Below are 12,590 nucleotides of genomic sequence, written 5' to 3' on the forward strand. Positions count from 1 at the left end.
TGCCTCGGCCTCCCAAAGTGCTGGGAGTACAGCCGTGAGCCACCGCGTCTGGCCCATTTGTGGCTTTTAAAGGCAGGACTTCCCTCTTGTGTCCTCACCTGCCATTGATAGACATCTTCACAGAGTAAGTCCATGGGACTTACCCCTGCCGGGCAGATTCTCATGCCGGGCGGATTCTCATGCCGGGCGGATTCTCGTGCCGGGCGGATTCTCGTGCCGGGCGGATTCTCGTGCCGGGCGGATTCTCGTGCCGGGCAGGTTCTCGTGCCGGGCGGATTCTCGTGCCGGGCAGGTTCTCGTGCCGGGCGGATTCTCATGCTCGGCAGATTCTCATGCCGGGCGGATTCTCGTGCCGGGCGGATTCTCGTGCCGGGCAGATTCTCACGCCGGGCCGATTCTCATGCCGGGCAGGTTCTCATGCCGGGCGGATTCTCATGCTCGGCAGATTCTCATGCCGGGCGGATTCTCGTGCCGGGCGGATTCTCGTGCCGGGCAGGTTCTCATGCCGGGCGGATTCTCACGCCGGGCGGATTCTCATGCCGGGCGGATTCTCATGCTCGGCAGATTCTCACGCCGGGCGGATTCTCATGCCGGGCGGATTCTCATGCTCGGCAGATTCTCACGCCGGGCCGATTCTCATGCCGGGCGGATTCTCATGCCGGGCGGATTCTCATGCCGGGCAGATTCTCATGCTCGGCAGATTCTCATGCCGGGCGGATTCTCGTGCCGGGCGGATTCTCGTGCCGGGCGGATTCTCATGCCGGGCGGATTCTCATGCTCGGCAGATTCTCATGCCGGGCGGATTCTCATGCCGGGCAGATTCTCATGCTCGGCAGATTCTCATGCTGGGCGGATTCTCGTGCCGGGCGGATTCTCGTGCCGGGCGGATTCTCATGCTGGGCAGGGCATGTTTTTCTTTAAACATCCTCCCCACCCAACTCTACACCATTCCCATATCCTATGGGAAAAGGGGTGGAATCACAGGGAATAATTACCTTCTGATCCCATGCTTTTCCTAAAGTATGAAGTATTCCTGGTTTCCCCACCTGCCAGGCATGAGGCCAGCCAGGTGGAACATCGCATGAGTCGCCAGAGAAGGCAGGCGACAAAGGCCAGCTTGCATCTGAGGACGGAACTTGGCCCATCCCCAAGCCTGGGGGGCACCACCTGCGGCTGCTGGTGCCCCTTTCAGTCCCTGCTGCCACATCCTGTGAACCAGGACAGGGTAAGGCCTCCTTTCCCCAGCGGGCTCTTCTCAAAAGAGTTCCCCGGGAACAGCAGCCCTCGGTGTGAGTGTAAGGTGCTTTTCCAGCGGAGCCTTCTCCCGTTCTTTAACAAAAAGCACTGTGTACCCACCAGGGGCAGGTGCCTTGGGGGTGGGGCAAGCGAGCCAAGTGTGCGACCCCCTCGGCTTAGCGTCCAGTGGTGGGGCAGATAGCCAAAAGGGCATGCGATATAACAAAGCCAGGGGTAGGGTGGGGCTGGGGCTGGCTCTTTCCTGGTAGGGCCGCCCAGAGGCCTCTCTGCCACCTTCTCCGAGGCCTGCAGGGTCTGGTCCACCTCTGGGGGCACTGATTCCGGTGGGCGGTGGGCAGCCTGGCTTCCGGTCTGGTCTGCCCCCACACCCCCGCTAGGGCACGATAGGGGTCAGTTCTCCCAGCCCAGGCCCCGCTCGGCCCCACCAGGGCAGGGCGGCTGTTCTGAGTTGTTTCTTGGCTCCCTGCGTCTTCTGGGTCCCGGCAGGTGCGACAGGTGGGGAAGAACAGTGAATCCCTTCGCTCAGAGCACGCCAGCCATGGACGGAGGGCGGCCTGGAAAGGGGAGTTCCCGCCTGGGAAAGGGGCGCTGAGAAGGGGCCCTGAGGGTCTCCCGGCTCAGATTTGCTCCACCTGTGTCATAGAGGCCTGGGCTTTGCGGGGCGCAGCCAGGAGAATGGGGAGGGGGTACCTCGGGGGTCCCTGCAGAGGACGTGGGGGACAGAGCGGGGAGAAAGGATGCCTCGGGCCGGCTGGGAGGAGGCAGCGCCTGGCTCCCCGCAAAGAAAATGGGGTCGCGAGGGCCGAGGGTCCAGGGCTGGGAGAAGGGGCGCCTCGCTCCCCAGGAAGCAGAAGCGCTGGACAGCGCGAAGGAGGGACCCCAGAACCAGGAGTTGCAGGGGGGACGCGCCCAGCAGGGGAACACCCCTCGCTCTCCCTGCCCTGCCCCGCTCCCCGTGCCCCCTCCCCCACTCCCCCTCCCCAGCCCGGACACTCCCCTCATCCCCATGCAGCGCGCACGGGAGCCGGGAGGGGGCGCGGGCGGGCGCGCGGTCTCGGGCGAGGCGGGGGATTCAAGCGCGTTATAAGGCGAGGAGCCCGGGGCGTCCGAGACGCCGCGCTCGGAGCCGCGAGGGAACCGCCGCCCGCATGGCCCCGGCCCGCCGCCCCGCCGGAGCCCGCCTGCTGCTCGTCTACGCGGGCCTGCTGGCCGCCGCCGCGGGCCTGGGGTCCCCGGAGCCTGGGGCGCCCTCGAGGAGCCGCGCCCGCAAGGAGCCGCCGCCCGGGAACGAGCTGCCCCGGGGCCCCGGGGAGAGCCGCGCGGGGCCGGCCGCTCGTCCGCCGGTAAGACGCCCGGGCCCGCTCCAGACCCAGCCCGCGCCCGCAAGCCCCGGCTCGGGGCGGCGGGAGGCGGACGTGGAGGCCGAGCCCGCCCTCACCCCCGAGGGCTGCTGCAACGCCTGGCACCGGGGCTCCGGGGCTCCGCAGAGACTCAGGGCCGTGTAGACGCCGCCCTCAGCCCGGCGGGGCAGCCTTGACTTTGGCTTTGGGGTAGTTTGACTTAAAGCAAGGTTCTGCTAGGTCGGCGAAACCCCCCTTTTCTTTTGGGACAGAAGGAAGTTGGGAAATAGATAAAGTGTAAATAACTTGATTTGAGGAAATTGGGAAGAACGCATTTGTAAAAAGTGTAAGCGAATTACTGCCACCGCCCCCAATCTATTTGGTGCAATTATCTGAAAAACAAAAAGTGTCTCCCTGCGGATCTGGGGTCAGGGGGCTGTTCAGGGTGGGGAATGACATGTGGCTTTGAGTCAAGTGGTCAAGTGGCTTTTGGCCGTGAGTGGGTGATCTTGAGCTCTGCCCTGCCCCCTCCTCTCCAGGGTTTTGGAGCCTGGACTACTGAGCAGAGGGTGGTCCGGTTGGGGAGGTGTGGCCCAGGCCTGAGGAGGGGAGAACTTCAGAGGAGCCCTCGGTGTGGCCGGGCCTTGGGTCAGGGAGACAGGGCTGCCCCAGGGAAGCCGGGGTGGGCGGCTGTTTATTCTGAAGATGCTCAGGGGCAGTAGAGGGGAGAGCCAGGAACGCATCTACTAGAGAGGACAGGGGTGCAGCCAGGCCTGGGGTCCCCCAGAATTCTCTATCCCAGCCCCATCACACCCAGCCACTTCCCAGGGACTGAAGGCACCCCCTCCCCGTGCAGTTGGCCAAACCACCCAGGTGGGCACAGCAGCCAAATGTCAGGGCACTGTCAGCAGGAGGCAGACGGGGCTCAGGTGCTTCCAGGTGGAGTTTTGGCCTTGGACCCTATTTGTGGGGGACACGGTGACACCAGAGGTCCTCCCAGGCTACAAGGCTTGTTTCTGAGAGACCCCTTGTGGCTGGAACCAGGGCAGCTGCCCAATACCCACCCCCATTGCTGGGGCCGTCTCCTGGGATGCCAGCTTCTGCCTGTTACAGCTCTACCTGCAAACCACACTGAGGTCGGGGTCCGGCCACAGGCCACAGGTGCAGCTGGGAGGGTCAGCTGGGCACACCCCTCCTGGACGGTGTGCAGCATCCTAGCCGCATGTTTCCGCGGAGGGCACGCGGGAAGTGGAAGAGGATCCTGGGAGGGGGTAGAGGGGAGATCAGCCAGCAGGTGGTGCAGTTGACCCTCTAAGGCACAAGGAAGCACTGAGCAGCGCTGAGGGCCCTGGGCCCCTGAACCCTTTCTCCACCCGACCACAGGCTCCTCGGCACCGCAGCCCCCATCTTCCCACCACAACACCCTGGCCTGCGCATTGGTCAGCCAGCTCCCAAAAGAAGGCCCTGCATCCCCCCAGATCAGCCAGGAACCAAAGGCAGTGACTTGGCAGCCGGCTCTGTCTCTGATAAAAGGGCCCAGGCAGCTCTAAAATCCCAGGGTCCTTCTGTCAGCCCCCAGCGTCAGCACCCATGACCTCATCTAAGCCCTCGGGCCGGTTTCCTTCCCAGCTGGCAGCCTTGCCTGGAGCCCAGATGGCCCAAGGCCTCTCCCAGTAAGGTCCCTCCCAAAACTGTGCTCAGTGTCAGCATCAGTCAGGATGCAGCGCGGACAGGAATGGGAACTTCCGGAAGCATCACTGTCCATGTGTCAGTGTCTCAGAAGTGCTGAGGAAATGAAAGTCTCACACAGAGGCCTCCCGTCATGACAGCTCGCCTGGTCCTCTCCCCCACTGGACTGTAACCCGAGGCAGCTGTGAGGGCTGAATTTGCCTCCTTAGAACTTCTGACACTGGGGGAGGATGGACAGAGGAGGGTTGGCTAGTAGTTGGGCTCCCTGATAATCACAGTTGCTTCTTCCTGAGCACCTATGGGTGCTCCAGTGGTCGGATCCTCCTGGTGACTGGAGGACGGTGTGATCACTGCAGCTCCTCTGGTGGAAGGAGGCCCAGCAGTACGGGGATTCACCCCTATACCCGAGCCCTGCACCCCATTTTCCCTCCAGGCATCTTGGGTCTGCCTCTCCCATGAGTGCCAAGTCCAGGCCGAGGTGTGGCCCGTTCCCTAGGAGTCATCCTCCACGGGCCGGGGGAGAAGCTGTCAGGGGTTGGGGCCCCTTTGGGAGCTGCCTTTGAGGCACTGCCTTTGAGGGCACCACAGGTGACAAGGACCAGGGTCCCAGAGTACAGAAGGCCACACAGTCACCTCCTGCAAAGTGTCCCACCTGCTTGGTAGGAGCCCAGTGAGGCCAACCGCCCTGCTGGGCTGGCTGTGTTCCAGGAGCCCACCGCTGAGCGTGCACACAGCGTCGACCCCCGGGACGCCTGGATGCTCTTCGTCAGGCAGAGTGACAAGGGTGTCAATGGCAAGAAGAGGAGCAGGGGCAAGGCCAAGAAGCTGAAGGTGAGGCCGGCATCCCGTCAGTGCCAGGCCGTGGGGGGCTCCGCCTCCTCGCTCCTCATCCACTCCCACTCCTACATCCTGAACATTTCCAATAGCACACCCCTCACGCCTCGGCCTGGGGACAGAGAACAGAGAGAAAGAACCCAGGCAGCCCCAGGGGGAGCCCCGAGTTAGGGGCCTGGTCCCAACCATTTCCCCACACCCCTAAAATGCCAGGCTCTCCCTCTTTTCTCCTCCCTCTGCATCCAGGCCAGGGAGGCTGGGCTAGCTCAGGCTGTGGTGAGAACCTTGTCCACGCTGGAGGGGCCTGCAGGAGTGCCTGGCTCCCAGGGACTAGGGGCACGGGGTCCTGGTGGCTGCTGCGCTCTCACCCTCACTCAGCCTTAGGTCTTGGCCTGGGCAGAAACTTGGTGCTTGGTCCTGGTGCTGCCTCCTGCTTGGAGCCCCCAAAATGGAAAATACGGGGTGTGGGCTTCTCTGTCCCTTGGGGGCCAGTATCACCTGCCTGGGATCTGAACACACGATGGAAGGCCAGCTCGGAGCGCATGAGGCAGGTGCACAGGCCGCGCTGTCCTCGTGGCCTGGCCTTCTACCTCTGCCCAGCCTCCTGGCCCTGCCCTAAGCTTCTCCCCACAGGGGGCTCACTGGCTTCTGGTTCGGGTCCCAACCCAGCCTAGTGGGGACCTGCTGATGGTGGACTGGGGCCCAGTGCAGACCCTGAGATGCAAGTCCCCAAAAGCAGCCTAGAGTCTTCTTCCCTCCACGAGGCCTGGCCGCAGGAGCGGGCTTCAGCCCTCTGCCTCCCCACTCAGAGCAGAGTCCTTCCCTGCCAAAGCCCCGCCCCGAGGGCCCCCACCTCCAGCACAGTCCTTGTACTCACTCCAGGAGAAGCTTTCACTGAGGTAGATCCTTGGCTGGAGGTTGGAGCCCACTGGGGAGCTCTGTTGCCTGCCTCTTAGTGGCAAGAGCTTGCACAGGGGATGCTGTGGCTCCCAGCCTGCTCCTCACATGTCCTCACTGCCAAGGTTCCCTTTCAGTTCGGCTTGCCAGGGCCCCCTGGGCCTCCCGGTCCCCAGGGCCCCCCAGGCCCCATCATTCCACCCGAGGCGCTGCTGAAGGAGTTCCAGCTGCTGCTGAAAGGTAGGGGTGTGCACCGGCTGGGACACACACCCCCCGCTGTGAGCAGGGCCTGGGAGGGTGTCCCGAGGAGCTAACAGGGCCAACCTCAACACTTCGGCGGGCACCCAAGGAGGCACCTGCTCTGGGCTGGACTCAAGGACAGTGGAGCTGGCCAGGTCCAGTCTCTGCCCCATCTTGGCCCATGTCTGCCAAGGGTCAGGGCTGGGGATGGCTGGGGGTTGGGAACCATGGCCAGGAGAAGGCTTCACAGAGGAAGGTGGACCTGGCCACTCAGTATGGCGGGTGCTCAGGGACCAGCGCCTATGCCCTGCCTGGAAGTCAGGAGAGCCCAGTGAAAGGCAGAGGCTAGTGTATGGGGCAGCACCAGGTGGAGCTTGGCCTGGCACCCACAGTCACCACTGGCCAGGGCTGGGGCAGCCTGCCCTGGAGGAGGCAGGGCTGAGCGGAGCCGCGGAGTCCACACTGAGGCCTCCTGCGGAGCGGCGGCTCACATTAGTCATTAGAATTGAGCCGTTTTTTCCTTTTAGTTCAATGTCTTGTTCGTTTAAATATAGCACCTTCTGCGCTGAAGAACCTCCTTGTACTTCCAGTAAAGCTGCAATCGCTTATTTTACCCCCAGCGTCTTTGGAAAATGTGGGTGGGGTAGAGGTGAGGCTGGAGGCCAAGGGCGCTGGGGCACTTCTGCCCGAGCTTCCCAAATCTGGAGGGAAACGGGAGCCGCTGCAGGGTCAGGACGCAAAGACTCCGAGGCCCTTCAGGCCGAGGGGGCGTCGGCCTCGCCCCACCCCTGCGCCCGGCAGGCCCCTCGTCTCGCTAGCACCTGTGGTTCAGGGCTGGACCCACGCGGCGGGCGGGTGAGGGGTCCCTGGCGCGCGGCCACCGCTCGCTCTGTGCCAGGCGCGGTGCGGCAGCGGGAGCGCGCGGAGCCCGAACCCTGTACGCGTGGCCCCGCCGGGCCGGTCGCTGCGAGCCTCGCCCCGGTCTCGGCCACCGCCGGGGAGGACGACGACGACGTGGCGGGGGACGTGCTGGCACTGCTGGCCGCGCCCCTGGCCCCGGGGCCGCGGGCGCCGCGCGTGGAGGCCGCTTTCCTCTGCCGCCTGCGCCGGGACGCGTTGGTGGAGCGGCGCGCGCTGCACGAGCTTGGCGTCTACTACCTGGTGAGTGCCGGCGCGCGGGAGGGCGGGTGGGTCCGGCCGAGCGGGAGCCGGGGTGACCATCCGTGCCCCTCGCAGCCCGACGCCGAGGGTGCCTTCCGCCGCGGCCCGGGCCTGAACTTGACCAGCGGCCAGTACAGGGCGCCCGTGGCTGGCTTCTACGCTCTCGCCGCCACGCTGCACGTGGGTGAGGCCCGGGGCGTGGGAGGATCGCCCGCCCTGTCGCCCACCCCGCCGCCCGCCCGCGTGACCACGTCCCACCCTCCCCCGCAGCGCTCGGGGAGCCGCCGAGGAGGGGGCTGCCGCGCCCCCGGGACCACCTGCGCCTGCTCATCTGCATCCAGTCCCGGTGCCAGCGCAACGCGTGAGTGTACCCCGGCCCGGACCCCACACCCGCATTCGCTCGGCCTCCACAAGCTGGAGGTGGTTAAACAGGCACTGGACGGGGCTTCCGCCCGTTCACACCCCACCGTGGCCTAGGTGACCCCACACCTTCTTCCAGGTCTCCCGGTCTACTTCTGCCCGTATCAGGCCTTCCCTTCACAGCAACTGGGAGCTGTTAAAAATGACCTTTCCAGCCGAGTGCGGTGGCTCACGCCTGTAATCGCAACACTTTGGGAGGCCAAGGCGGGTGGATCACGAGGTCAGGAGATCGAGACCATCCTGGCTAACACGGTGAAACCCCGTCTCTACTAAAAATACAAAAAATTACCCGGGCATGGTGGGTGCCTGTAATCCCAGCTACTCCGGAGGCTGAGGCAGGAGAATGGCGTGAACCCGGGAGGCGGAGCTTGCAGTGAGCCGAGATAGCGCCACTGCACTCCAGCCTGGGCAACAGAGCGAGACTCCGTCTCAAAAAAACAAACAAACAAAAACCTTTCTAGGCCACTCCCTGCCCAGACCTTCACCTCCTCCCCAGGTCCTAGGAGGCCGGGTTCCTCCTAGCCTCCCAACTCCTTCCCACCTCAGGGACTTTCATCTTGGGGCTCGAAGCACCAGTGTTACTCCAAGAGGCCTCTCCAGACAGCTTTCCGGAGGCCCCCTCCTCAGTCGCCCTCCCACTCCTCACCCGGGAACTTTCTTCCCCATGATCGCATCCCTTGCTCCTGCACCATCTGGCCCACGAGTGCAGTGACTGTGAGCTCCCTGTCTCCCCACACCCAGAAGGGAGCCCAGGTACAGCGGAGATGCCCTGCGGGTAGGATAGCTGGAGCAGACTTGAATGAATGGATCAAGTCCAAAACTTCTTAGTCTGCCTTTGAACCCCCAGAGTGTGTTGGCCTGAACCAACTTAGCATCACCTGCCACCACATCCCCACTTCCGGCTGCATCAGCCAGTGTCCTGTTTCCCATCAGAGCCAGGGCTTTGCTGCCTCTTGCTGGGCCCTCGCCTTGCCTTTCCCAATACAGCAAGCATGCCTCTGGCCCTGTGTCCTTCCTCCTCTTGGGGACTCAGTTCAGACACCACCTCCACTGGAAGACCTGGCCAGGGTCAGGCACTTTGCTGGGCATGTGTTGGCTGCTGGCAGGATTGTGTGTCATGGGTGAAGTTGGTGGGGTCTCATGGGGCAGGCTGACCCTCCTTCTGTTTTGGCTACAGCTCCCTGGAGGCCATCATGGGCCTGGAGAGCAGCAGTGAGCTCTTCACCATCTCTGTGAATGGCGTCCTGTACCTGCAGGTGAGTGGGGCAGGCTTGGGCATGGAGGGGCACCACCTGGGCATGGCCACGGGTGGCTGGGTGCAGAAGGGTGCTGTTAGATGCTCAGGATCACTGGGTTGTGTGCAGCACCCTCAGACTCCAGGCCTGGGAGAGGGTCCAGGACATGCCAAGCGCTCACTTTGGTCTGGGCGCAGCCAGGCTTCAAGTCCTCATCTCCTTCCTCCAAACACAGCCCTTCCCCGAGGGCACCTGCCCGCTTGAGCAGCTGCTCCGCTCTGCATTCCCAATATTCAGACTCCCTGAGCACCTCATCCTGAGGCCCAGTACTCCCAGCCACCACAAGCCCGCTGAAGGGACCGGTGCAGGGAGGGAATGGAGGCCAGCACTCTGCCCAGGCTGACGCCCTGAGTCCCCTGTGACTATGGGAAGCCAGATATGTTATTTTCCTACCTAAAACCCTAAGTGACCATCTCTGGCACTGTGGGAATTTTGGCAAGTGGTAGAGAAACGGACATAAAGGTGGAATTTACTAACAAAGAAAACAATTGAGTGCAGGTGTGTGGAATAACAGCTGCTATTGAATTCTCCCAGAGCTTTGGAGAAGGTAGTGCTACTCCCCGAGTTAGCCCAAGTTCACACAGCAGAGCCAGAAATGGAGGCCAGGCTGTCTGGCCCAGAGTCTGTGCTTGCTGAAAGGCATTTAGGGGTCCCTTCTGGGTGCCGCACAGCATGCTTGGTGAACTCAGATGGTCTCTGCCCCACCTGGATCTTAAGATGCAGATCCTGAGGCAGGTCTGGGTGGATCCCAGATTCTGCATTTCCGGGGGTTCCCAGGGAATGTGACGCTGCTGGTTGTGCATGACCACGTTTGGAGCAGCCAGGCTAGAGTGCTGGTTTCACGGAAGGCTCTGCCAAATGACTGCCTGTGGGGAAGGGCCACCCTCCCACCTGACTTGGAGCCCTTGCAGGCTCTGAGAAGCCCTGCAGCTGAGAAACCTGTTGGACTCTTGAATCCCACTCTGGCCTTGAGCAGGGGCCCGCTCCCACACACGCGAACTGTAGGGCGCTGCAGGGAAAGCAGAAGAGGTGCTGGGTGGGGCCCAACCCGTGGGGGCCCTTGCTCTGTGACCTTGGCGGCCACATTCTTCTCTGGGCCTGAGCCCTTCCCAAAAGCGGGGCTGAGTGGGCAGGAGGGAGTGTGGCTGGCTGGCCCTTGGGTCGCCTCTGCAGACTGTTGGGGTGGCCCAGTGCCTCAAAGGCACCCTCCTTGCAGATGGGGCAGTGGACCTCCGTGTTCTTGGACAACGCCAGCGGCTGCTCCCTCACAGTGCGCAGTGGCTCCCACTTCAGTGCTGTCCTCCTGGGCGTGTGAGCGGCCACCACAGGCCCTTCCTCTCAGGGGCAAATGGAGCACAGATCTAGACAATGTGTGGACAGTGTCAGAGTAGCAGTGGCCACATGGAGGAGGAGGCCCACCCGGAACTCTGCCCACACTGGCCACTGCAGTTCAGCCCACAGAGCCACTGCAGGCAGGCCTACGGACGTGACACGCACGCTGGTGGTCCCGGAGCCAGGGTTGATTCAGGACACCATCTTGGGCTCTTATCCAGGAAAGAAAGAGTCGGCGTGCCTGGGGGCACCTGCTAGTCCCCAGCTGCAGGCCGACTCTTTCCTGGCCTGCTCAGCACCTGCCCAGATGGCCTCTGCATCTTTCCTGTGCCCAGCCCCACCTTTTCCACCTCTCTTCATGTTCTCATGGAGTGCAGAGCGCACCAGCCAGGGCCCCTACCTGGGAGAGGGTCAGCTGACGCAGGGCTGAGGGGGCTGCCACAGGGAAGTACGCTGTGTGTTCTTACTGCTTAGAAGGGACGGGGTCACTCACCACTCCCCTGGTCTCCATCTGGGCTCCTTGGTCTTCCCTGCCCCTCCCCTAACCGTGTTCTACCTGCCAGTGGAGCTGAGCACTGCCTAGCCTGGGCCAGAGGGACACTGGACAAGGGCCTTTGGGGGACAGTAAGTCTGGGCCCAGCTTCTAGTTCTAATGTATGCAAGATTAACTCACAAATTCACCTCAGAAGGCCTTTCCAAATGGGAGCTCCACTCTTCCTTCCTCTGCAAATCTTTTCACGGCCAAGGCCCCTTCCACCCTCTCCAGAGGTGGATGAGATCCCTTTTCCCCCTCTCCTCTGAGGTGCTGACTCACTGGTAGGAGCCACCCACCAGAGGAAAGATCTAGAACGTCTTTACAGATTGGAGACAGCCGGGCCTGCTGATCCATCATCCGAATAGCTGAAGCAGAGTCTTCCACCAGGGGTGCCAGGGCCTGGCTGGGTCCAGCGGCTCTGGGATGAGCCTCCCAAGCATCTTTCCCACTTGGGTGGCCATGCGGCGCTGACATTGGACAGGTGGTGGACGAGAGATGGTCCCAAGAAAGGGTGGTCTTGGGAGGGCTGGTCCCAAGCCTGCTGTGCTCCTGCGGCAGTGATGGGGCCTGGGGATGGGGACGGCAGCTCTCATGAGGACACACAGGCTGTGAGCCCGCAGCCTCCTCAAATGTAGCCTCCCACATTTTCCCCAAAGTACAGGACTGTCCCAGAGTAGGTAGTGAAGAGGACAAGGCCCTCGGCAGCGACCTCCAGGGCCTCCTACCTGCTGAGGAAGAGTTAACCCACTGCCTCCCCACACAACAGGGCTACGAAGAACCTGGTGCCTCAGGACCTCCTGGGAGCCAAGCTGGTCTGGCAAGGGCGCTCAGGCCTGGGAGAGAAGGGAGCAGTGGCCAGTCACCTTCACCTTCTAACTAACTAGCCTCCGGATGAGGTGGCTGCCACCAGGCCCGAATGATCCCCAGGAGCCCAGCTTCCAAACCCCAACACCGAATCAAACATCTCCATCCCCAAGTGCAGTAACACACAAAAACCAAACACTCTGCCCTGGGAAAGGCCTGGTGCGATTCTCAGTAGGACTCACACCCACCCTACCTAGAAGTACTGGGCTGGCCTGGGTACTGCATCCGTGTGTTTTGATAAGGGGGTGATGTGGCCACGCCCTTATCTAGATTTCACTTTGTATCCACTGGGCACAGATATTCTAGAGAACTTATCTTTCACTCTTGTAAAAGCCACATATCCACATCTCTTTCATTTTCTCAGTGTGTTATGCAGCAATTTATTAAAGTATTTATTGTCTAATAAATACTGCCAGGTGGAATATATTTATATAAATGACTTCGTGGGGTGGTTCAAGTACTTAAGAACTATGTGACACAACAGTTACAAAACAAAAGGCAGACCTTAAGATCCAGAATCAATCCTTTAGCCCAGGTTCACTAAGCACGGTAAGGAGGAACCTGGAAGGTGAAGTGGAGATGGCCTCCAGCCTCTAGTGGGAGGGACTCCCTTGAAGGCTGGGAGTGAACCTTCCTGGGAAACTAGGGTCAAGCCTCTCGGGAACAGTGGGACATAGGGATGTATGAGTCACAGACATCAGTGTGCAAACACCTGGTTTGCTATAG

General features: G+C 62.1%; 1 protein-coding gene across 21 annotated transcripts; it reads left to right on the forward strand.

Annotated features, from left to right (window-relative positions):
• The first annotated feature begins 622 nt into the window (after positions 1-622).
• On the forward strand, positions 623-12,271 carry ERFE (erythroferrone). Of its 21 annotated transcripts, none has more exons than XR_010149949.1 (10): positions 848-905; positions 1,054-1,225; positions 4,995-5,117; positions 6,155-6,257; positions 7,156-7,418; positions 7,494-7,602; positions 7,689-7,779; positions 9,016-9,094; positions 10,350-11,481; positions 11,767-12,271. XR_010149949.1 is itself a non-coding variant. In XM_063790941.1 (9 exons), the coding sequence occupies exons 1-9, from the start codon at positions 673-675 to the stop codon at positions 10,446-10,448; spliced, it is 1,272 nt and encodes a 423-aa protein (XP_063647011.1). In that variant the 5' UTR covers positions 623-672; the 3' UTR covers positions 10,449-12,271. The 21 variants fall into 21 exon arrangements, 14 of the variants coding, with proteins under 14 accessions (XP_063647011.1, XP_063647020.1, XP_063647021.1 ...); XR_010149955.1 differs by adding an exon at positions 7,918-8,058 and having other exon boundaries at positions 863-1,225; positions 7,494-7,598; XR_010149950.1 differs by lacking the exons at positions 848-905; positions 1,054-1,225 and adding exons at positions 1,987-2,600; positions 7,918-8,552 and having other exon boundaries at positions 7,494-7,598.
• The last annotated feature ends 319 nt before the right edge of the window (positions 12,272-12,590 follow it).

Source organism: Pan troglodytes, chromosome 13 (assembly GCF_028858775.2).
Source record: "Pan troglodytes isolate AG18354 chromosome 13, NHGRI_mPanTro3-v2.0_pri, whole genome shotgun sequence".
In the NCBI taxonomy this organism is placed as follows: Eukaryota; Metazoa; Chordata; class Mammalia; order Primates; family Hominidae; genus Pan; species Pan troglodytes.

What these genes read in the sequence shown, in the direction of transcription:
- ERFE (XM_063790942.1), top strand. Translation starts at nt 1,995, where the DNA reads ATGCCTCGGGCCGGCTGGGAGGAGGCAGCGCCTGGCTCCCCGCAAAGA. An exon ending in AGCTTGGCGTCTACTACCTG is followed by an intron (nt 7,419 to 7,493) that starts GTGAGTGCCGGC and finishes TGCCCCTCGCAG; the next exon opens with CCCGACGCCGAGGGTGCCTT. An exon ending in CGCCGCCACGCTGCACGTGG is followed by an intron (nt 7,603 to 7,688) that starts GTGAGGCCCGGG and finishes CCTCCCCCGCAG; the next exon opens with CGCTCGGGGAGCCGCCGAGG.